Source organism: Somniosus microcephalus, chromosome 3 (assembly GCF_052327205.1).
Source record: "Somniosus microcephalus isolate GS21.2 chromosome 3, FLI_Smic_1.0, whole genome shotgun sequence".
NCBI classification, from domain to species: domain Eukaryota; kingdom Metazoa; phylum Chordata; class Chondrichthyes; order Squaliformes; family Somniosidae; genus Somniosus; species Somniosus microcephalus.
In genome coordinates, this window is record NC_140989.1 from 311,051,762 (window position 1) to 311,074,510 (window position 22,749).

At 46.5% G+C, this 22,749-nt stretch overlaps 1 protein-coding gene across 1 annotated transcript in view; it reads left to right on the forward strand.

The window, feature by feature from the left end:
* LOC147122140 (uncharacterized) overlaps nucleotides 1-22,749 on the forward strand; it is a 366,564-nt gene that overhangs the window by 186,601 nt on the left and 157,214 nt on the right. The window contains exon 13 of the mRNA XM_085982904.1: nucleotides 13,627-13,763. Within this exon, the coding sequence (XP_085839030.1) occupies nucleotides 13,627-13,763 (137 nt within the window). The remainder of the gene's footprint in view (nucleotides 1-13,626; nucleotides 13,764-22,749) is intronic.

The following is a 22,749-nucleotide window of genomic DNA, read 5'->3' on the forward strand; positions in this document are numbered from 1 at the left end:
TGCCTCAAGTCCCATTTTGAGAGGCCTTTCTGATTTTATCACATTTCCCCCGTCTTGCACATCTCCTCTGGAACACGCCAGTTAATCCTGACGGCCTCACAAGTGGATTGCTTACTAACAGTTGCAGCTCCACCATTAAAAAGGAGTTTTCACCAATGATCATTTGCCGGTGGCAGGTCTGGGGGAACTTTTAGCAGGCATACTCATTGTTGTGGAAGTTTGGAGCCTGACACCCATTTCCAGTGTGACCTCCTGGGAAAGCCCTCTCCCCACCTTGACTGAGCACTTCCTCAACTGAGGCATATACCAGAAGCATGGGAACCATTTATTTCCTTTCCTCCTGGACATCTGATTCGGACAAAGACCAGCCGCGGCGGCAGCAGCAGCAGCAGAACCATGAACAACAACAGCGCCAACAGCAGCAGCAACAACAATAGGAGCGCCAAGCTGCTGCTCACCCACCTGAAGCTGTACAGGCCAGAAGGCGCCAGCGCGCGACCACATTGTTGCCCGGGATGCAAGGGACGCACTCATGTTAGCCAGATTTGCTTAGCCTGCTCAATCAAACTTTTGCCTCGCACCTTCTTATCAGAGCATCGACAATGGACGAGAACCTGCGGATTCCTATCATTCTGACCACCATGCTGACAATTGCAAGTCGCCCTAAGCCCTCAATGTGGAAGTCCCATTTGCGAGATGACACAGGCCACAACTTCAACAGTTTGCCATTAGATCTGGTTTATCATAACATTACAAGGATGGCTTGTCAAAAAAACAATATAACAGAACACCCAAGTGACTACTCTTGTGACTACTTGTGCTTTATCTTCCTCTTACGCGTGCTCCTACGTGGTGCTTCCCCTGTGGCTTCAGCAGATGTGGAGGCTCACTTTCTTGCTGCCCCTGTCTCAACACCTTTGACGGGCGTCCTCTGAGGTTGCGAGCCTGTGAGGGCTCGGCAACAGTCTGCTGCTCCTGCGGCTGTGCAGGGGCTGAGACGCTCATCTCAGTTGGGTGAGGACTCTGGTGGGGCTCTGACTGAGGGCTTTGCAGTGGCATGGTCGTGAGAGTGCTTGGAGAGGAGCCCCCACTTCCTTGTTGTCTGCCACCAATATCCCTCTCATGGGTCAGCCACACTTCAGAGCTAGCAAGTGGCTTGACAGCACCTTGCTGCACTTCAGGGGGGCCATGAGGACCCGTTTCTGCACTGGAAGTCCTACTCCAGAGGACTTCCATGAAGGTCTGCATTCTTTGCTCAATAGCTGACCATCGCTCCTCAAGAGATGTCAGTCTATTCTGAACAATGACCATGTTTTCAACACTCTGGTGACTTAGCTCTTCCATGGCCGTAGCCATCCTCTCCTCTGCTGTAGTCATCCTTTCCATGGAGGTTGCCATCCTTTCTGTGGTGATGCGTTCATGCGCCAATGCCTCCACAAAGGCTCTGCTCATGTTTGCGATGGACTTCTCCATTCGCTCCACACTCGCAGCGACCCTCAAGACAAAACCTGCCAGAGACTCCTGCACCTGTTCCTGGAGTTCCAGCACCGCTCTCCTGGATGGACCCGGAGGCACAGGGTCGACATGCAGCAGAGCCGAGCTGGCAGAGTCCTGCGCCCTCCGACGAGGACTCTCCACTGCTGTCCCTGTCTCCACCATCTGCTGATGCTCACTTGTGAGCTGCGATACACCAGGTGACAACTCTACTCTATGTCCCGAAGGTCTCACCGAGGTGTGAGGATCTGCGCTGGTGCTGGGTGCGCTGAATTCTGCTGACGCTGCGCCCTCAGAGGTTGCAGCTTCCTCTGAGGAGTCTTGAGGCTCAGGCTGTTCCTCCTGGACAGTGGGGACAGGGGCTGTAGATGGTCCTGTGGGGGAGTAAATGTAAGAGTTAGAGATGTGAGGTAACGTTGCATCAGCAGATGGTGGAGACAGGGACAGCAGTGGAGAGTCCTCATCGGAGGGCGCAGGACTCTGCCAGCTTGGCTCTGCTGCATGTCGACCCTGTGCCTCCGGGTCCATCCAGAAAGAGAGCGGTGCTGGAACTCCAGGAACAGGTGCAGGAGTCTCTGGCAGGTTTTGTCTTGAGGGTCGCTGCGAGTGTGGAGTGAATGGAGGAGTCGATCGCAAACGGTTGCATACACATTGAATTGTGCAGATGATCATAAGTCAATCTGTTCAAGCATCAGAATCATCAGTCACTCATGCAATGTCAATGAGAGAGATGCTAAACTATTCTGTCACCAGCTTGCCGTGATGCACCCGTCTGTCCTTCCCCACGCCCCCCCCCCCCCGCCCCTTTCAAATCGTCCTCAACACCGGAGATTTCCAGGGCCGCCACCTCCGAGGTGGTGAGCTGGGCTACTGAGGGTGGCCCTCCTCCTGTCCTCGCTCTTTCCCTCTTATTTTGGGTTCTCTCTTCCTGCAATGAGGGACACAAGTGGAGTGTGAGTGTAGCGAATCCATAGCATAGATGTGTGTTGTAAGTTGTTGTCATTGCATCACAGTGATGGGGAGTGTGAGGGCTGTATGGTCGAATAGTTAAGTGAATGTGACCATAGAGAGAGGGAATGGGTAAGGGTGCAGGGATGTCAGTGTCAAGTGGGATGTGGTGGAAGAGGTTGGCAAAGCAGAGTGCTGGTGAGGAGAGGCAATGGAGATCAGATTGAGGGTGATGGGGAAAGTCATACTCACTTCTCCTGTGCGGAGAAGGTCATGAAACCTCTTCCTGCACTGCAGCCAGGTTCTGCGGCACATAGAGATTGAGTTGACCTCCTGAGCCACTTGCAGCCACACAGCTGCAGGGGAGGCTTTTTCCTCCGAGGAAGGGAAGAGCACCTCCTTATTTGATCTTGCTCCCTCCACCAGAGCTTGGAGGGAGGCCTCATCGAACCTTGGAGCACATTTTGGCCTACTGCTGGACATAGTTGCTGAATGAACAACAATGGGCATGAAGTTTAACGTCTCCAGAAGAAGCAAGGCTGCTGGCAGGCCTTAAATCTAGCAGCATTGATGACGTCATTGGAGGTGACTTTCTGTATGAAAAGACAAGGAAGTGGGGGCTCCTCTCCAGGGGTTTCCACACGCTGGAAATCAAGTGTCCAATTAGGGCAAAATCGCACTTTCTTCCCGCTTCACATCGGAGTCGGGGTCCTGACACGAAAACACCTGACACGTCCCAGCCCGCCCCCAATTGCAAAATCAAGCCCTATGGGTATGATTGAGGAGAGCATCACGATTACCTGGACTCAGAAGACTCCTCAGTGACTGCTGCAACACATCTCATTGCTGAAGTCTTTTGTTCTGTGTAACAGGGTCTACCTTGAACACGACAGCTTTACCTCCTTTTCCCTGACTTTCAAATAAAGGGACATTCCCTCAATAATCTACCATTTCTACAATGTGACAACACATTAGCCCTCTTTGCCTCTACTTGAGTATGCCAATAATCATGTGCGTGAATAAGTCAACATGAAGTAGAGGGCTTTTAAGATTATGAAAGGGTTTGATAGGGTAGGCATAAGATGTTTCCACTTGTGGGGTAGACCAAAACTAGGGGCCGTAGATATAAGCTATTCACTAATAAATCCAATAGGGAATTCAGGAGAAACTTCTTTTACCCAGAGAGTGGTTAGAATGTGGAACTCGACACTACAAGGAGCATTTGAGGCGAATAGCATAAATGCGTTTACAGGAAAGCTAGATAAATACATGAGTGAGAAAGGAATAGAAGGTTATACTAAAAGAAAGGGTTAGATGAAGTAGGGTGGGAGGAGGCTCGCGTGGAAAAAAACAACCGGTATAGACTAGTTGGGCCAAATGGCCTGTTTATGTGCTGTACATTCTACGTAATTCTATGAATAACCTCATCCTTCCTCAACACTATCTAATTGCCCCCTTCCTCCAACCCCGTGAAAATATCAGCTGGTGCATGGGAGTGAAGAAGCAAGTGATGCAGGGTTTGAGTTGGATGGAGTGCGGGCAATAGAACATAGGGCAGGAGGTCTGTGTAGGAAATCATGTGTGGGCTTGAGTCTGATTTGATCTCCCTCTTCATCATCATCATTTCCCCCACCTTCCACTTCATCGTCACCATAGTTAACAAAGAGGTACTAACCCTGTAAAAGAAAGTTTTACATAGGGTTGGCTCAGGCTTTGAGGTTTGTTGAGACCTTGTAGAGGTCTCGATGCCCATGGGTAGTTTCATAGCACATGTTCTCTTAAGGTCAGGACAACCCTGCAGGAAGTAATCTGGAAGAAGCAACATGGCTCTTCCTCCACATGTTGATTTTTATCATCCCCTTGATTGGGACCACACCTTTGGGGTGGTTGCTTGCCAACAATAGGCTTCCTTAAATTCTGCTCAAGAAGTGATTGACACCACCTCCATCCAATGTCTTTACTGTGGCTCAGTTATGCAGGTTTCCACAGTGATCAGTCTTTCTTTAGTATTAACCATGAGGTGTGAATCAGCAGTCCTTTTACTCCAGCCTGTCTGGAGCCAATTTCACCCCTTTTATATGAAATTTATTTTTATTTTTTTGCTACAAGTGTGTGTTGGTGCTGAGGGTGGACAAAGAAGCAAAGTTTAGTGTGTTACCTTGCCTGTCCTGGTGAGGCCATTGAATTTCTTAAGGCATTGGTCTACAGTTCTGGGGGCGAGAGATTTCGCACTCTGTGCCAGTGCCACTTCCCTACAGGGGTCATAAGTGATATTTCTATCTTCTTTACTGCTGTGGCCATCATCTAGTCTGTGTCTTCTGATGTTACCTTTAAACCCTCCTCGAGAAAAGTATGAATTACATCATTTTCTGTACCTGTGTGCAGGTCCAGCTGCCTTGTTTGACTCTGCGCCACCTGCTCCTGTAGAAGACATTCTTGCAACGTATAAGAAGATGATTGGTGAGACATGCAGTGAAGTTAGCTCAGAGTCAAGTGAGCGAGCCAAGCACTGCTTCTTCCTTACCTGCTTTTCTCCCACAGGAACAGGAGTAGGCCATTCAGCCCCTGAAGCCTGCTCTGCCATTCGATGAGATCATGGCTGATTGCGACCTTTGGCCCATATCCCTTTATACCTTTGGTTAACAGAAAGCTATCAATTGCCTATTTTAAAATAAACAATTGATCTAGCATCAATTGTCATTTGCGGAAAAGATTTCCACATTCTACCACCCTTTGTGTGTAGAAGTGTTTCCTAATTTCGCTCCTGAAAGGTTTGGCTCTAATTTTTAGACTATGCCCCCTTAGTCCTAGAATCCCCAACCAGTGGAAATAGTTTCTGAACCTTCTAAATTCTAGGGAATACAACCCTAATTTGTGTAATCTCTCCTTGTAACTTAACCCTTGAAGTCGGGGTATCATTGTGGTAAACTGACGCTGCACTCCCTCCAAGGCCAATACATCCTTCCTAAGGTGTGGTTCCCAGAACTGTGCTCTCAGTACGCCAGGTGTGTTCTAACCAGGGTTTTGTATAGCTGCAGCATAACTTCTACCCTCTTGTATTCTAGTCCTCTAGATATAAAGGGCAGCATCCCATTAGCTTTTTTGATTGTTTTCTGTACCTGTTCATGACATTTTAATGATAATTCCCTGGTTTCCCTCTCTCACCATTTTTAAATAGCAGAGTGACATGCGTAATTTTCCAATCTAAAGGAATGGTTCCTGAATCGAGAGAACTTTGGAAGATTATAGTTAGGGCATCTGCAATGTACTCGCCTACCTCCTTTAATCCCTGGGATGGAAACCATCTGGTCCTGGGGATTTGTCACTCTTTAGTGCCATTATTTTCTTCATTACTGTTATTTTACTTACATTGATTTTATTGAGTCCCTGTCCCTGATTTAGTTACCTTGGGATTTCTGGCATGCTATCCTCTTCCTCTACTGTAAATACTGACGCAAAGTAATTATTCAACATGTCCACCATTTCCTTATCATTGATAATCTCACCGCTTTCAGTTTTTAAGGGGCCAACATTGTTCCTGACTACCCTCTTTTTCCTAATGTCATTGTAAAAAAAAAAATGTTGATTTTTGATATCTCTTGCAAGTTTCCTTTCATACTCCCTTTTTGTAGCTCTTACTATCTGTTTTGTGACCCTTTGCTGTTCTTTGTATCTTTCCCATTTGCCAGGATCTGTGCTATTTTTTGTATTTTTGTATGCTTTTTCTTTTAGTTTTATGTTGTCCCTTACCTCTTTAGTCATCCATGGCTGGTTTTTTTTGACAAGTAGAGCTCTTGCCCCTTGGGGGTATAAACTGGTTCTGTATCACCTTAAATTCTTTTTTGAATATCTCCCACTGATCATCTGTCGTTTTACCCATTCACAGATTTGCCCAGTTTACTGTGGACAATCTGTCTCATCCCGCTGAAGTCAGCTTTGCCCAAATCTAGAAACTTAGCTGTTTCGCGTTGCTCCCTTTCAAATGCTACGTTGAACTCGATCATGTTATGATCGTCATTGGATAAATGTTCACGCACAGTTAGGCTGTTCAGTAAATCTGGCTTGCTACTCATTACTAAATCTAATATGGCATTCCCCCTTGTTGCCTCTCGGACATACTGTTGTAGAAAACTATCCCGGACACGCAAGAAATTCATGACCCTTTTGACAGGTGCTAGTCTGCTTACCCCAATCTATATGAAAGTTAAAATCCCCCATTAAAACCACTCTGCCGTTGCTACATGTTTGTCTAATGTCTGCATTTATACAATCTAGCACTTCACAGCTGCTATCAGGGGGCCTATACACAACTCCCACTACAGTCTTAAATCCTTTCCTATTTCTTAATTTTACCTATAATGTCTGCATTGCCTGCTTACCTCTCGTTATATCTTCTCTTATCATTGAAGTGATTTCATCCTTAATCACTAAGGCTATTCCTCCCCCTCTGCCGTTTTCCCTATCTTTCCTGTAGACCTATAACCTGGTATATTTAATTCAAAGTCCTGACCGTCTTGCAGCCATGTCTCAATAATGGCAACCATGTCATACCCTCCAATTTGAATTTGCGTTGCGATTTTACGTGCGATTCACACCACTCACTACTCCAATCCAACTCACTGTGTGGCAATCAACCCCCAATAATTTAAAAGCAACTCTTGTTTCCAATTGCTTTCAATGGAAAAAATGGACAAAAAAAAATCCCAAAAACTAACATTAGCTAATCAGCTGTGCACATATACAAAAAACAAGTTACAGGTGCATTGTTTGCTAGGTCAAGGCAGTTGATTAACTTCCCCATGGACAACCAGCAGCAACATGACAGGGCATTGTAATTTCACAATGGCAGGATTGCCCAATGTGCGAGGATTTGTAGATTATAACATGACCATCCATCAGTGCCATAACCTATGTCAACAGGAAAGGATTTCACTTTCTGCATGACCATCTGCTTTGCGAGCAGCAGCACTATATTTCTCAAGTGAATGTTTGCATTCTTGGAAATTGCCATGATCATTCATTTTAAGGCATTTCACCATGCTAACACACTTTCACCCACAAAAACAGTCCCTGTGTGGCTTCTGGGAGATCAAAACACCATCTACAGCCACAGCTGAAGATGCCTGTGCACTTTCCCAAGACACCAGCTGAGTACAATGCAATGGGGAGAGAGCAGGGCAGTGGGATTAGTTTTGACTTGCTCTAACAAAGTGCTGGCACAGACATGATGGACTGAATGGCCTTCTGTGCTGTAAATGTCTTCAGAAGAGTCACCATATAGCATACAATTGGAACTTTGAAGGCTCGGTTCAGGTACCTGCATGCTGCACAACTTTGCCTTAAAAAGAGACATCTTTGAGGAGGCCTGGCAGGGGACATAGCCTAAAAATTAGAGCCAGCCCGTTCAGGAGTGAAGTTAGGAAACACTTCTACACGGTGGTAGAAGTTTGGAACTCTCTTCTGCAAACGGCAGTTGTTGCTGGTGCAATTGTTCATTTTAAATCTGAAATTGATAAGATTTCTTTTAACCAAAGGTATTAAGGGATATGGGTCAAAAGTGGATATATGGAGATAGGTCACAGAACAGCCATGATATCACTGAATGGTGGAACAGGCTCGAGGGGCTAAATGGCCTACAGCAGTCCTTCCCCTGAGTACCACATCTGGCTACTGCATAAACATTTGTTCTCTTCCCACCACAAAGGTGCCATCATTTACAGACATTTCTATATGCACATCAACTCACCTGGCTCCCATTCAAGCCACCATATCAAAGCCAATTCTAAATCTTGCCAGTAATAATGTCTGCATGCACAGTTTTACTATAACTATCACTTAATGAAAGCCAATCTTTCTTTCCAACATGCTTTACCAACCTGGCACCCAAGGCCTCAATCACAGCAGTCTGAGCATCCATGATAGAAGCTAAGACTGTTGTGCATGTCTCTGTTGCATATCAGCGTGAAACTGCCACACGCTCCAGGATAGATTGCACTACAGAGGAATCAAGGAACCACCGATGAGTGTAATCGACTCCTAGTTGCCCACCATTTACTGCACATGCTCGGAGACTTGCCATAGTATTTGCACATACATTTGATGTTTGTTTCCTTTAAAAGCTGGACCCATGAGATCAAGGTCCCTAGGATCCTCAACCAACAGCTGACATCTCCTGACTTTAAGATCAGCAGTATCTGCCTCCTCACCTGATCCCAGCTCCGCTGACCACTCATGCTTTGTGCACCCCACTTCATTCTCTAATTCCCCCAGGCTGCATGTAAGTGGGCTAATGCTTGAGAGGGAAAGAAGGACTTGTGACACCTGCTCTGCTGACAGGGCTGGATGCAAATTGCTTGCTTCTTGTCTCTCTGTTTCTGACAGTTTGTGAGGCACACATAGAGGAGCAAGGGGAAGAAAGATTAGAATGGGCTGCTGAAGAGTGAGTTAATGTTCTTTCAGGATCAATGGGCTTTTAATCATCTAATTTGCTGATAATAATGTAGGCTGCAATGGAAAGATGTCCTGACAAACTTGCAGCTGGCACCTGCTCTCTGACTTCCCGAACTCTGACTCCCTCTACTATCTCACTTCCCTGGAGCTGCAATGATCCCTGCTCTTAAGGCTAATTTATTTTGTGTCACGGGCCATCTTCTCCTTTTAGAAAGAATACAAAAAGTGAAAATCACCTCCAGTTAGCATGAGATGTAGTCTAACAATTATGGGGTTGAGAACAGGTACAAAAACCAAGGCTTAGAAATCCAGCCACGTATCTCCCATTTTTTGGCGCTAAAGGGCCTGCTAAGTCCCCAATATAGCAGGCAGGTATTGTGTGCAATCTGGCTGGAAGTGTGCCATCCGCCATATTGGTAGAGGAGGTTGCGCTGGCAGCTGGAGCACACGCCAGCAGCAAGTGGAAAGTAATATTTAAATTAGGGTCCTCCGCTTTTTGCATGATTGGTGTTCCCATTTTGGCACTAACCGGCTCAAAGGCCTCCTCACCAGTGCTATTTAAATGCATTGTGCAGTACTTACAGGTTAGTTTCTGGTTTAGTATTCCTGGCTACTGCTTGACTTCTAATTGTTTTTGCTATGTTCTATCACTTTGGAAAGTTCACTATCTGCACAGAGAGATTTTGCAGCATTTGCACTGTTGCTCTTTGGTTCACAAATAGTTTGGCTGCAGACATGGGTGGTCTGGTAGGGCTGCCTTTGGGAGTAGAGAATGAGGGGGAGCAGCAAAGAAGACACCATCGAGCAAGAGAATTTGCTGGAAGTGGGAGGAGGAGGAGGAGGGCATTGAACAGGAGGCCATATCCACAGAGGGTTTTCAGGGAGCACTTCTACTTCAGTTTTACTGAGGAGCAATGTATGAGGTGCCTTTGCTTCATCAAGGAGGGTGCCACTGAGCTATGTCACGTGCTGCAGCCACAACTCTAGCCTCACACCAGGATATGGACAGAACTGCCTGTTGCTGTCAAGGTCACCGTGGCACGCAACTTCTATGCCAATGACTCTCTTCAGGCTGCAACAGCTGATATCAGCAATATTTCACAGTTCGCAGTATACTGATGTTTCAGGGAAGTCACTGAGGCTCTCTACACCAGGAGCAAAACACATCTTCCCTATTGACAGAGCAAAGCAGAACGAGAGAGCACTACGTTTCGTATGGGTGGGCGTGTGTGCTGTGAGGAGGATGCCGAGAAACTCCAGTGTGATTTGGACAGGTTGGGTGATTGGGCAGCAGCATGGCAGATGCAGTATAATGTGGATAAATGTGAGGTTATCCACTTTGGTGGCAAAAACAGGAAGGCAGATTATTATCTGAATGGCAATAGATTGGGAGAAGGGGAAGTGCAACGAGACCTGGGCGTCCTTGTGCACCAGTCGTTGAAGGTAAGCATGCAGATGCAGCAGGCGGTTAAGAAGGCAAATGGTATGTTGGCATACATAGCGAGAGGATTCGAGTACAGGAGCAAGGCTGTCTTGCTGCAGTTGTACAGGGCCTTGGTGAGACCACATCTGGAGTATTGTGTGCAGTTTTGGTCGCCTTATCTAAGGAAGGATGTTCTTGCCATGGAGGGAGTGCAGCGAAGATTCACCAGACTGATACCTGGGATGGCAGGAATGACGTATGAGGAGAGATTGGGTCGATTGGGCTTATATTCGCTGGAGTTTAGAAGAATGAGAGGGGATCTCATTGAAACTTATAAAATTCTAACAGAACTAGACAGACTAGATGCAGGAAGGATGTTCCTGATGGCGGGGGAGTCCAGAACCAGGGGTCACAGTCTAAGGATAAGGGGTAGGCCATTTAGGACAGAAATGAGGAGGAATTTCTTCACCCAGAGAGTGGTGAACCTGTGGAATTCTCTACCACAGAAGGCAGTTGAGGCCAATTCATTAAATATATTCAAGAAGGAGTTAGATATATTTCTTAAGGCTAAAGGGATATGGGGAGAAAGCAGGGACAGGGTACTGAATTTGGATGATCAGCCATGATCTCATTAAATGGCGGAACAGGCTCAAGGGGACGAATGGCCTACTCCTGCTCCTATCTTCTATGTTCCTATGCATGCATGGCGGGCTTCCCCATGGTGCAAGGTGCCGTTGCTTACACGCAGATTGGTTTGCTTGCTCCATATCACAGCCTGGCATCTTTATTTATTGAAAAGAATTTCACTCCCTCAACGTACAGGTGGTTTGTGACTACAGGCAGCGTATCATGTAGGTCTGTGCCCACTATCCCGGCAACAGTCATGACTCTTCCATCCTGCACATGTCCTCTGTCGCCTTTAATCAAACCAGGCCGCCAAGTTACAGGCTGGCTGTTGGGCGACAAGGGATATCCCTTCTGAAAGTAATGAGCTGCAGAGCACTATTACAACGGGAGCCATGCTGCCAAAAGGAGCATTATTGAACAAACATTCTGCGTGCTCAAGCAATGCTTATGCTGCTTGGACTGTTCCTGAGGAGCTTTGTAGTACACCGCTGAGTGGTTATCAAGGTTTGTCATCAGCTGCATACTGCACTACCTCGCCATTATCACCTTACCACCACCTGTGCAGCAAGAAGTACAGGAAGAGGGGGAGAAGAGTCGACGATCACCACAGCCCCCATCTGCTCAATCTCTGAGACAAATTCATTGAGGAGCGCTTCAACTAAATCAGCCCTCCCATTAACCAACATCCTTACCACTCTGCTTACAACCACCATCTGATTGCTTTCCTACACTTCAAACATTGCCCTCCCTTCCCTGCAAAGACAAATACCAACACCAAACCCAGCTCAAACAACAAATTTATCAAACAAGTTATGTCAGTGTTGACAAAAAAATGACTTCATCTTTGTGCAAGCCATTCGTGCCTGTCTTCTGTGCTTGTTTTGCTATCCTGGTGGTCCTACGAGTTGCTTCCCTAGTGGCTACTGCTTGGGAGCTAGACAGCCACTGAGCTTTCATTGCGGACACTTCAGATGACCTTGGAGGATGCCCTCAAGTAGCTTTGGGCCAAGCGGGCCTGGCTGCAGATTGCAGCATCATGGCATAGGCTGCAGCAGTCCGGCTGAAGTCACACCAGCAAGGGCACTGGCGGAGTTTCTGTGGTGGAACTGGCATGCTGTCAACCTGAGTGATGGCAGCAGTTGCCTCTTCCATGTAGCCACGACCACTCTCCTGAGCGGTGCCTCAGCATATCTAGGGCTCTGCAGGAAGCCGCATTCAATAGTGGTCTCCAAAGCCAAAATAGCAGCTATCAGAGCTTCCATGCCAGCAGTGTGAGCTGCCATAGTAGCCCTATAAACTTCCATGGAAGTGTTGTCATAAGACGCTCACTCCATCATTACATAGAATATACAACACAGAAACAGGATATTCGACCCAACCTGCGGGAACAGGACAGCCCACCTTCGTTGTACGGCCACGACCAAGGCCTCCAGTGCAGCATCCGAGAACCTTTGTGTTGGCGCCCTTGGTTGCTCAGCCATGTCTTCATCCAGACTGACAACGAGGTGCTGCTGCAACAAGCCGCCTCCCCTTTAAGTAGTGCAGAGAGCCTAGGCCAAACATTACTGGCCATTAGACTGCATCTGATATTGGGCCCTCCGTTGAGCGCTAAGCCAATGAGCGCGTTTAGCGCTGAGATCAGCGCTCCAATCATTATAATGAGCAGGCAGCATGAATGTTGCGTGCTGCCTGGACCACTTTCAGCAGGTGCAGGCAAATGGCGCTGGCCTGTGACACCGCCTGTTTTCTGGCCTAATCCAATTTCTAGGCCTAAGAAACTGGGTAGAAGAGCAAAGGAACGTAGGGATACAGGTGAACAAATTATTAAAAGCAGCAGCTTCCAGGGGTATAAAATTCAAAAGTAGCTAAGTTATGTCAAACTTGTATAGGACCCTATTCAAGTCACACTTGGAGTACTGTGCACAGTTATGTCTCCATACTATAAAAAGGATGTGGAAGCACTGGATAAGGTGCAAAAATGATTTATAAGGATGGTACCAGAACTCTGAGATTACAGCTATTGGGAAAAATTGAACAGGTTGGGAAAGAGAAGACTTGGAGGAGACTTGATGGAGATCTTTACAATTATGAATGGGCTGGACAGGGTAGATGTGGAATGAATGTTTCCACTTGTGGGAGAATCCAAAACTAGGGGCCATAAATACAAGATGGTTACTGAAATCCATTAGGGAAATAAGGAAACATTTATTTTCTCAGAGTGGTTAGAATGTGGCACTTGCTACCACAGGAAGTGGTTGAAATAAATAGCTTGGATACTTTCAAAAGGAAACTCGACGAGTACATGAGAGAAAAGGGAATAGAAAAACGTGCGGAAAGGCTGAGAGGAGGTGGATGGAATGGGAGGCGACTCGTGTGGAGTATAAACACTGGTTGGGACAAATGGCCTGTTTCTGTGCAGTATATTCTATGTAATTCAGAACTAGTGGTCAAACAGAATTAAGTTTACATATCTTTGAAATTCTGTTGTAGGATTGTGTACATTTTACACAATCATTAGCTGTATGGGATTTTGGGACCTTAATAATTTAAGTGTTTTTACTGCTCTAATTACATTATGCTGTTTACAGATTAGCGAATAAGTGCTCAGAAGATGAGCAGCAACAAACATGAAACAGAGAGGGAAAGATGTAATTATAATTAGCATTGTTTTTCATAATTTATAGGGATAAACTATGGTGCAATACACCAGGAGCTCCTTATAATTATGTTGAAGTCATTCTACAAAACCTCGATGAAACTAGGAAATTTGTAAAAACAGTTAATATTGAACCACTTAAGTATCGAGGATATGATTCTGCAGGTAAGACATTGTGGTAGTTCTTGCAACCGTTCAAGGTATTATGTTAGCAAACTAAAAGTACATGTATATAACTGTTTCAAGACAGTAATTTAATTTTGCCATAAACACTTGAATCTAGAAATTCTATGCCATTTCTTGTTGTGGAATTGGCCTAATCTGGGCAGGGGAGGAATTTAGGACAGAATCTGTTTCTACCGAGTTTTTGCCCCATTGATATACTTCAACAGTGGGCACAGGACACAGGTGTTTCTTCTGCTTGCACCCCCTCCATCGTGACGTCATATTTGGAGGCATGAAATAGGCATACTTGTCGTACTAGTGCCATAACTGGGCACCGCAATGCCATATCTAAACAGCAATCAATATAAGAGAAAATGATTGCTACCTAGAGAACAGCACAACAATGAAGGACCAAAGAACAAATGAAATGTTTTCCTTCCAGCACTTAGGCCAGACTGGCCTGCACCTGAAACCCCACTGGCTCCCCAGAAGTGGGAGCCAGTGACCCCTTCTCCACGATTTGGGACAAGGTCAGGGCAAGAAAGATAGATGCAGGGGGTGGTTGAGTCCTGCCCTACTGCATTACCAGTGGCAGAGCAGGGCTTCTGAAATGTCTTCCCTTCAGCATTTTTATACAATTTAGCATGATGTACATCATAAATATAATAACCCATCACAGAACTTTCCAACAGAAAGTTGGAAATATTAATACTAAATGTTAAGAGTAGTAAGAGAACAATTGAAACGTAATTGGAGATAGCAAGATAGTTCAAAAGATGCTTTTGTAGCTATGTGCCAGATAGTTCGCGGATTAAACACCAGGGCCAAGAAATTTAGCTGCACAACGCCCATTTTTCAGGGACTAACTCACCTACTAAGATCCCAATATGGTGAGCAAGAAGCGCTCGTATATGTCCGCTTGTAAGTGTACCGCCTGCCGTATTGGTGAAGATAGTTACACTGGCATCAGGAGCGTGTGTTGGGAACATTTAAATGGAATAATAGTGTCCTGCGCTTCTTGGAGGACCCGTTTTTCCACTTTTGAATGCCCCAGCGCTTCACTCAGCATGTGCTGAACTCGCACAGCACAACATGGTGCTAACCAGCAGGAAGGCCCTTGACCAGTGATATTTAAAGGGATCATGCAGTACTTACAGTTGTTTAACTTTTTTTTTAGTCTGCTCTATCACTTTGGAAAGTTCACTTTGTGTAAACAGAAAGATTTTGCTGGTGTTACACTGTTGTTGGCTGCTTCAAATAGTTTGACTGTAGTCATGAGTGGTTTTATAGGGCTACCTTCAAGACTGGAGGATGAGGGGGAGCAGCAAGGAAGATACCACCGAGCAGGAACAGCTGTCAGAAGGAGGAGGAGGCCATTCCCACAGTGGGTATTCAAGGAGCACTTCTGTTACACCAACTTTACTCAGGAGCAAAATATAAGGCACCTTCACTTCACCAAGAAGGCTGTCGCTGAGCTATGTCACCTTCAGCAAAAGCTCCAGCCTCAAACCAGGGCATGGGCAGCATTGCCTGTGGCTGTCAAGGTCACCGTGGCCCTCAACTTTTATGCCACTGGCTCCTTTCAGGCTGAACAGGTGCCATAAGCCACATCACCCAGTTTGCAGTATACCGATGTATCAGGGAGGTCACCGAGACTGTCTCAGCCAGGAGGAACATCTACATCTCCTTCTATGGATGGAGCGAACCAGGACGAAAGCCCTACGCTTCACCTGCATGACCGGCTTCCCCAGAGTGCAATGTGCCATAGACTGCATGTTCTCTATCACCTTAAACAAAAAAGTTGGTTTTAAGGAGTGTCTTAAAGGCAACGGGAGAGATAGAAAGGTGGAGAGGTTCAGGGAAGGAATTCCAGAGCTTAGGGCCAAATAGTTGAAGGCGCGGCCGCCAGTAGTGGCGCGATTAAAATCTCGGATGCGCAAGAGGCCAGAATTGGAGGAGCGTGGAGATCTCTTGAGGGTTGTAGGGCTGGAGGAGGTTACAGAGATAGGGAGGGGCGAGGCTATGGAAGGATTTACATACTGTACATTATTTTCAAAAAGCAGAAAGTGTACCACAGAGTTTGCTGGGAATGGCGTGAGGTGGGAACAGATTGAAAACAGTACTTCCAAAATTAGATTTTTGGCTGGAGAGAAAATTCAGTGGCGAGTAGGGATTCATAGCTCAGAAATTCTTCTATTATTCTTTTGTGTTTTTTTTCCCTCTTTAACTGAATAATAACGTGCCTTTAATGTAGAAGAATGTCCCAAGGCATGTCACAGGATCAGACAAAAATGGACAATGAGCCAAAGCAGGAGATATTTGGAGGAGTAACTAAACGTTTGGTCAAAGAGGTGGGTTTTCAATCGGGTCTTAAAGGAGGAGAGGGAGGTGTAGAGGTTTAGGGAGGAAATTCTCAAAGTAAGGAAAGAAAGAAAGACTTGCATTTATATAGCGCCTTTCACGACCACCAGACGTTCCAAAGTGCTTTACAGCCAATTAAGTACTTTTTGAAGTGAAGTCATTGTTGTAATGTAGGAAACACGGCAGCCAGTTGCGCACAGCAAGCTCCCACAGCAATGTGATAATGACCAGATAATCTTTTTTTAGTGATGTTGATTGAGGGATAAATATTGGCTGGGGATAACTCCCCTGCTCCTCTTCGAAATACTGCTGTAGGATCTTTTATGTCCACCCGAGAGAGCAGACAGGGCCTCAGTTTAATATCTCATCCGAAAGACGGCACCTCCGAGAGTGCAGCACTTCTTCAGTACTGCACTGGAGTGTCGGCCTAGATTTTTGTGTTCAAATCTTTGGAGTGGGACTTGAACCCACAACCTTCTGACTCGGAGGCGAGAGTGCTACCAACTGAGCCACGGCTGACACAACTGGCTGAAGGCAAAGGGAGTGGAGGATGCACAAGAGGAAGGAACGTACAGATCTCAGACGATTGTAGGACTGGAGAAAGTTGCAGTGGTCAGGAGTGTCGAGGTCACAAAGATATTTAAACTCAAGGATGAGAATTTTAAATTTGAGACATTGGGGAACTGGGAGCCAATGTAGGTCAGCATTACAGGGATGATGAGGACTTGGTGAAGAACAGGGTACAGGCAGCAGAGTTTTGGTTGAGCTGAAATTTATGGAGGACAGGAGGCCAGCTAGGAGAGCATTGGAATAGTCAAATCTGGAGGTGACAAAGACATGGGGGAGCATCTTAGCAACAGCTGGGCTGACGCAGGGGCGGAGGCAGGCGATATTACGGAGATGGAAATAGGCGATCTTTGTAATGTCGAGGAATATTGGTTCGGAAGCTCAGCTGGGGGTCAAATAGGACATCAAGGTTACGGACAGTCTGGTTCAACCTGACTGAGGATGAGAGGAGGATAAGGGCATCAAAGGTGGAAGGTGAGGAAGTGGTTCAGCAGATCAACAACTGTAGAAATATCATGGCAAATGGAGGGTCAAAGGCTAGATAACGGAGTTTGAAAGTGCAGTTGTTAATGAGTTTGGGGAGAGTTCATTACAGGACGGACGCAGAAGGAAGTGGGTTGGAAGGTGTTGTGGGTGGTGAGGGATACACGGAACTGGTTGGAGGTGGCCTTATCTGTGATCAAGATAATGGGAGTAGATCGACCACCTTGGATAGGAAGGTCGAGAGGTTGGCTGTGAATGAGGTGGATATTTTATATGGAGGGAGAGGTTGAGGGAGGAAATGAAGGCAGTGAAATCAGAGGAGAAGGGGCAAGGTGAGCTGAAATGGATATTGAAATCATTGAGAGTGAGGAGTCACTCAGTATAGAGGCTGACGGAGGAAAGGAAAGAGGATATCTTGGTGAGAAACACAGTGGGGCTTGGGGGATGGGTGGTTGAGAATTTTTTTTTAAGGGAGTTGAGACGTGGAGAAGGTGAGTTGCTCAAAGTAGAAGGTACCAGAGGAGTAGAGGGAGAGACCAAGATGTCATTTGATGATGAGTGCCACACTACCACAACGGTGGTTTGGCCATGGGGCAAGTGGTGGAAGGTTTCAGTTAGGTGCAAGGTATCACCACCCATGAGCCAAGTTTCCATTAAAGCCATTATGTCAGTGCAGTCACCCACAATAAGACCACAGATAGCAAGGGCCTTGTTCACGAGTGAATGGGCATTCTGGAGGAAAATGTGGAAAGGGGCACTTGATTCACTGGCAAAGTCCAAGGAGACAATGGTGGGAGCGGTATGGGAAGGAAGGTAACAAAATTAGTCCCCAGCAGCAGGGGCACTGGGCAGGCAGGTTAGCGAGCAGGAGGCTGGGACATTGGGTTTGCTGCTGGTAAGGGTACCTCAATGGACCTTCTAGAGAATTGTTGAGAGAAGCAGAGGGTAGCTGTGGGCTTATCCAAGGGGGATTCAAGCCTGGGAATGTGGCAGGGGGTGCAGTAAGGTGGAGGAGTAGTGATGTGTTGGGGTAGGGATTATGGGGGCAAAGTACCAGAGAGGGGATAAATAAAAGGTGGCACGACTGAATGGCAGAAGGGGCAGAGATAGAAGAGAATGGACCAAGAGGAGTTAAGAGAACAACAAAAGAAGGTAGATAGACGTAATGGGTTTGGGTCCGGAGCGGCAGCCAAAATGCACACGTGAATGGACACGGCACATTCAGGTTATGCAGGCATCGCAAAGATTAGGAAAAACATGTCCTGGTTGTAAGTTGAGGATAGGGAGTAAACAATACGAGAGTCCAAAGTTTAAAGCCTGAGGTCTTGTGGTGGGATGAAGTTGACTTATACACAGGGTGGAATCAGCTTGGAGCTTCAGCAAACCAGTGTCCTGGTTTGGAGACAGTTGTGGAGAATGAGTGAGTCCAGGAGCTGTTTGAGGGGCAGAATATAAATGGGCTTGGGGGGTGTCCAGTAGAAAATAGAGAGCTGAATAGGCATCTAGTTTTGACCGTGAGCTAGCAGAGGTTGATCATGGGGTCCAGTGGAGGTAAGTAGTGGCCTCGGTTTTAGTAGTGCTCACTGAGATCACATTACTGGAGGATAAAAGTAGGAAGTAGTGAATTAATAAGCCACAAGTGAGATTGTACAATAGATCACATCAAAAGTAGTTTGTTGATTGACTCCATTCAAAAGAAACTAGATGACTAGTCAGGAATAGGATTTAACAATATAAGGATAACCACTGAATAGTTTATGGAAAACTGGTTCTATTCCTACTGGGAGCTTGAAAATATTATTTATGAAACATAATGGGCTGGATTTTAATGCACAGATGCGCTGAGAATGAGAGGGGGGTACCCTGATTGCATGTGGGAAACTCGGAAATATGTGCAACGTGTCTATCAGTGGCTTTTTATTGCAGCCACTTCATTAACATCTGATTTCTGGGTTTCCCGTCCAATTAGCGTCAGCGGGCTTGATGACAACATGCATGACATGATCTCAACTCCAATATTTAAAGGAACACTCCAAACATGCAAGTTAAAGCAGTTGGAGTTGTCATGGAGAAAGAAAAGTGTTGGAATGGAGTCGAGATGGGCAAAGACTGCGCCCTGCTACCTCCCTGGATGTGCTGCAAAGGGTTGTGAGGACCTGAAGGGAGATACTGTTCCTTAGTAATGGGAGAAAAAAGCCTGCTGTTGAGACAAAGAAGGCGTGGTTGGAGGTTGCCGAGGAGGTCAGCAGATTTTCCGACCCCACGGGTGCGTACGAGGTGTGGATGCACCCGTAGGGGCCTCGCAAGTGCCGGTTTCAGGACTTACTCATTCTCTTGACAGGTCATCCGCCTGCCCGTGAAAAGTGCCTCTGCGGGTGGAGAGTTGTGCCTCTGCCCAAAGGCCACAGAATTATTATGCCTGGTAAAAGCAGGCGTAAGACCTGCTTTTACCAGCTTGAGTGTTGAAAAATAGAAAAATTAAATGACAACTCACCTTTTTGAGGAGTATTTTTAAATTTATAAGTAAGTTTATTTTTTTTTAATTTAATTGAATTTTAATTATGTAATTTATTTTTTTTGCTTTTTTTTTTAAACTGTGTTTTTAAATGTGATCCCCATTCATACTTTTGACAGTTCCGTGCGTACAGAACTGTCAAAAGTATGAAGGGGATTTCTCTTCTTTGATCGGTTCGTCTGACCCACGCGATCCCAGGGGCGCTTGCGAACCACATGCACTCCTGGGATACATGGGCCTCTGCGCATTTCCAACAGGAGAGGCCCAGGATCGGCATATATGGAACCAGCAGGTAGGTTCGTAGATTTTTTTTTTCCAATCGGAGGAATTCGCCCGCTGGAAGTCTCCGATCGGAAATTCAGGGCCAATGTCGTCTTCCATGGATAGAGTGGCCAACTGCATGGCGCATCAAATGCAACAATCGAATGAGTGCATGCAGACCTTCAACAATGGCTTGCACACTCTGGATACCACCTTAAATAGGATGAACAATACCCTAGCTATGCTCTTTCAGTGCCCCGCTGATCTGCAGCACAGTGTTCTCCAGCACAGTACTGTCAGGGAAGTGCAGCTCGGCCATGAGAGGGATGATAATGAAAGGGGACATAGAAGTGGGGACTCCACTCAAAGTGCTTCCACTTCTCACCCGTTGCTGCTCCCGCAGTCAGCACCTGACATGCTCTCTCATGTCCTGATGGTGGAGCAGTCTTTGGCGGAGCCCTCACATGCTTCAAAAACGTAGAGGACATCGGCCAAGAGCAGGGAACTGAGCAGCCTGCCTCCACCTCTGCTAAAGCCACAGGGTGGAAACCATGTAGAAGCACTAGGAAAATGAAGAGTAAAGATTTGTATTTGCACAAGAGTATGCACATGGGTGTTTTACACATTAATTTTCTGTTGTGTATTTGAAGCACATAAATATTATTCTTTTGCACCACTTTCCCGTCTTGCCCTTGTTTGCTGGCAGGCAAGTGGCCTTTTCAGTTGTTTGCTGATGAATGGGAAGATATGAAATGACAGTAACAAATGGGGGGCTATGAAAGGGATGGACTGCTTTGTGTGAGTAGCATTGCAGGGTGTGGGTGGGTGCTAAATTGGCTTTTGCATATGGTTGTTAGATGGGTGCACTGGTGGAACGTAAGTGAATCATCAGGGCATCCCGGGCAGCAATGTGCGCCGCTGGTGGTGCATTGCCCGCATCACCTTCTGCCTTCGTCGTCGTCCTCCTCAAATCCTCTGAAGAGGCCCTATGCTCTGCATGTTGGTCCTCCTGTAGGTCCACACCTCGCTGCTGGGCAATGTTGTGCAGAGCGTAGCACACCACGACATTCTGGAGGCCTTACAGGTGCGTACTGAAGGACACCTCCAGATTTGCCCAGGCACCTGAAGAGCATCTTCAGCATGCCGATGGCTTGTTCGATGACACATCTGGTGGTCATATGGCATTCATTGTAGCGTTCTTAGGCCTCATTTCTTGGGTTTCTGAGAGTTGTCATCAGCCACGTTTTAAGTGGGTATCCCTTGTCTCCAAGCAGCCAGCCAGTAATTCTGCTTCCAGGTGCGAAGACGTCACAGGATGAAAACATCATGGCAGCTGCCCAGGAATCTTGCACACACCTGCATAAAGATCTTTTTGTGGTTGCACACCAGCTGCACATTGATGGAGTGGAAGTCCTTGCAGTTGATAAACACTCCTGGGTGATCTATGGGTGCCTTAAATTGACACTTGTGCAGTTGATGACGCCCTGTACTTGTGGGAAGCCAGCTAGAGCTGCACACCTGAGCGCCCACTCATTCTGACTGGCGTCATCGCAGGCAAAGTTGACATAATTGGTGACCCTGGAAAACAAGTCGTGTGCATTTGTGTGCCACCGACTGCATGATCCTGCAAATGTCTCTGGCAGAGCCCTGGAAGGATCCAAAGGCAAAGAAGTTGAGGAAGGTGGTGACTTTGACAGCCACTGGTAAGGTGTGGCCACCAGGTCCAGCTGGCAGCAGGTCTTATTTCAGTAGGCATGTTTGCCACCACCGGATGTGACACCCTGAGCCGCCTGAGACACTGGTATTTGGACATGTCGAGGAAGCTTATCCTCTGCCTGTAGACCCTGTGTTCGGGTATGGCCTCCTGTGAGCTGCACCTCTTTGCTGCTCCCCTTTCTCCTTTGGAGCTGCAGGTCTGTGAGCAGCAGTCTGCTGTTGGTGGTGCTGTTATTGTTGCTGCTGCTGTTGGTGGTCAGCTTGGTCCACATCTGAGGTCCAATCTAAGGCAGTGTAAATGGCACCTATGCTGATCTGATAGATGACGCCTCCAAAGTGTGGAAGAAACCTCCAAAGTATGTAAAGTAACCTCTCGGCACAAGTACTGTGAACAAACCTTTTCCCACAAGCAGGTAAGAAAGGAGCTGTGAGTACTCAGTATTTATTGGCTTTTTTCCCTGATATGGCTTCAGCCCCCTCAATTGCCGCTGTGTTCTCACCTTGCTATCACTTGAGTTCCAGGAAGCCTGGGAAACCCGTGGACCTAAAGTTAAAGTTGAAAATCCACATCATTATCGCTCTAATTGCACATTTAATGTAAGTTAACTGGCAACCCACCTCTCCCAAGGGAGTTGCTTGCACACAGCCTAACAAGCTGCAATGAAATGTAGAAGTCTGCGGGTTGGAGCCGGCTTCCCAACCTGCTGTCAATTTCGCTGTTTTAACCACCCACGCGCTTATGCAAATTTAAATCCAGCCCTAGGAGTCAATGTCGTATGACCTGGATTACAATGTGGCATTCAATAACCTGGAAATTTCACTCAATTGCATTTGGATTCAAGGAGAAATTTCAAAATTATAACTTCTTAGAAATTTCTTGTTGTCATTTACCCCCTCAAGGGGTTTAAATTAAGGAGTTTTTACAATAGTGCAAAATTTAGATGGAAGGAAAGCCCCAATGGACAAGTGGTCTTTTCTTGTTTTATTCTTTGTCCTTGCTGTCTAATCTCTAGTTTGGCTCCAGGGAAAATTGGTTGATTAGCAATACTTACCTTCCTGTGAGCTAGACATGGAGTAATTGTA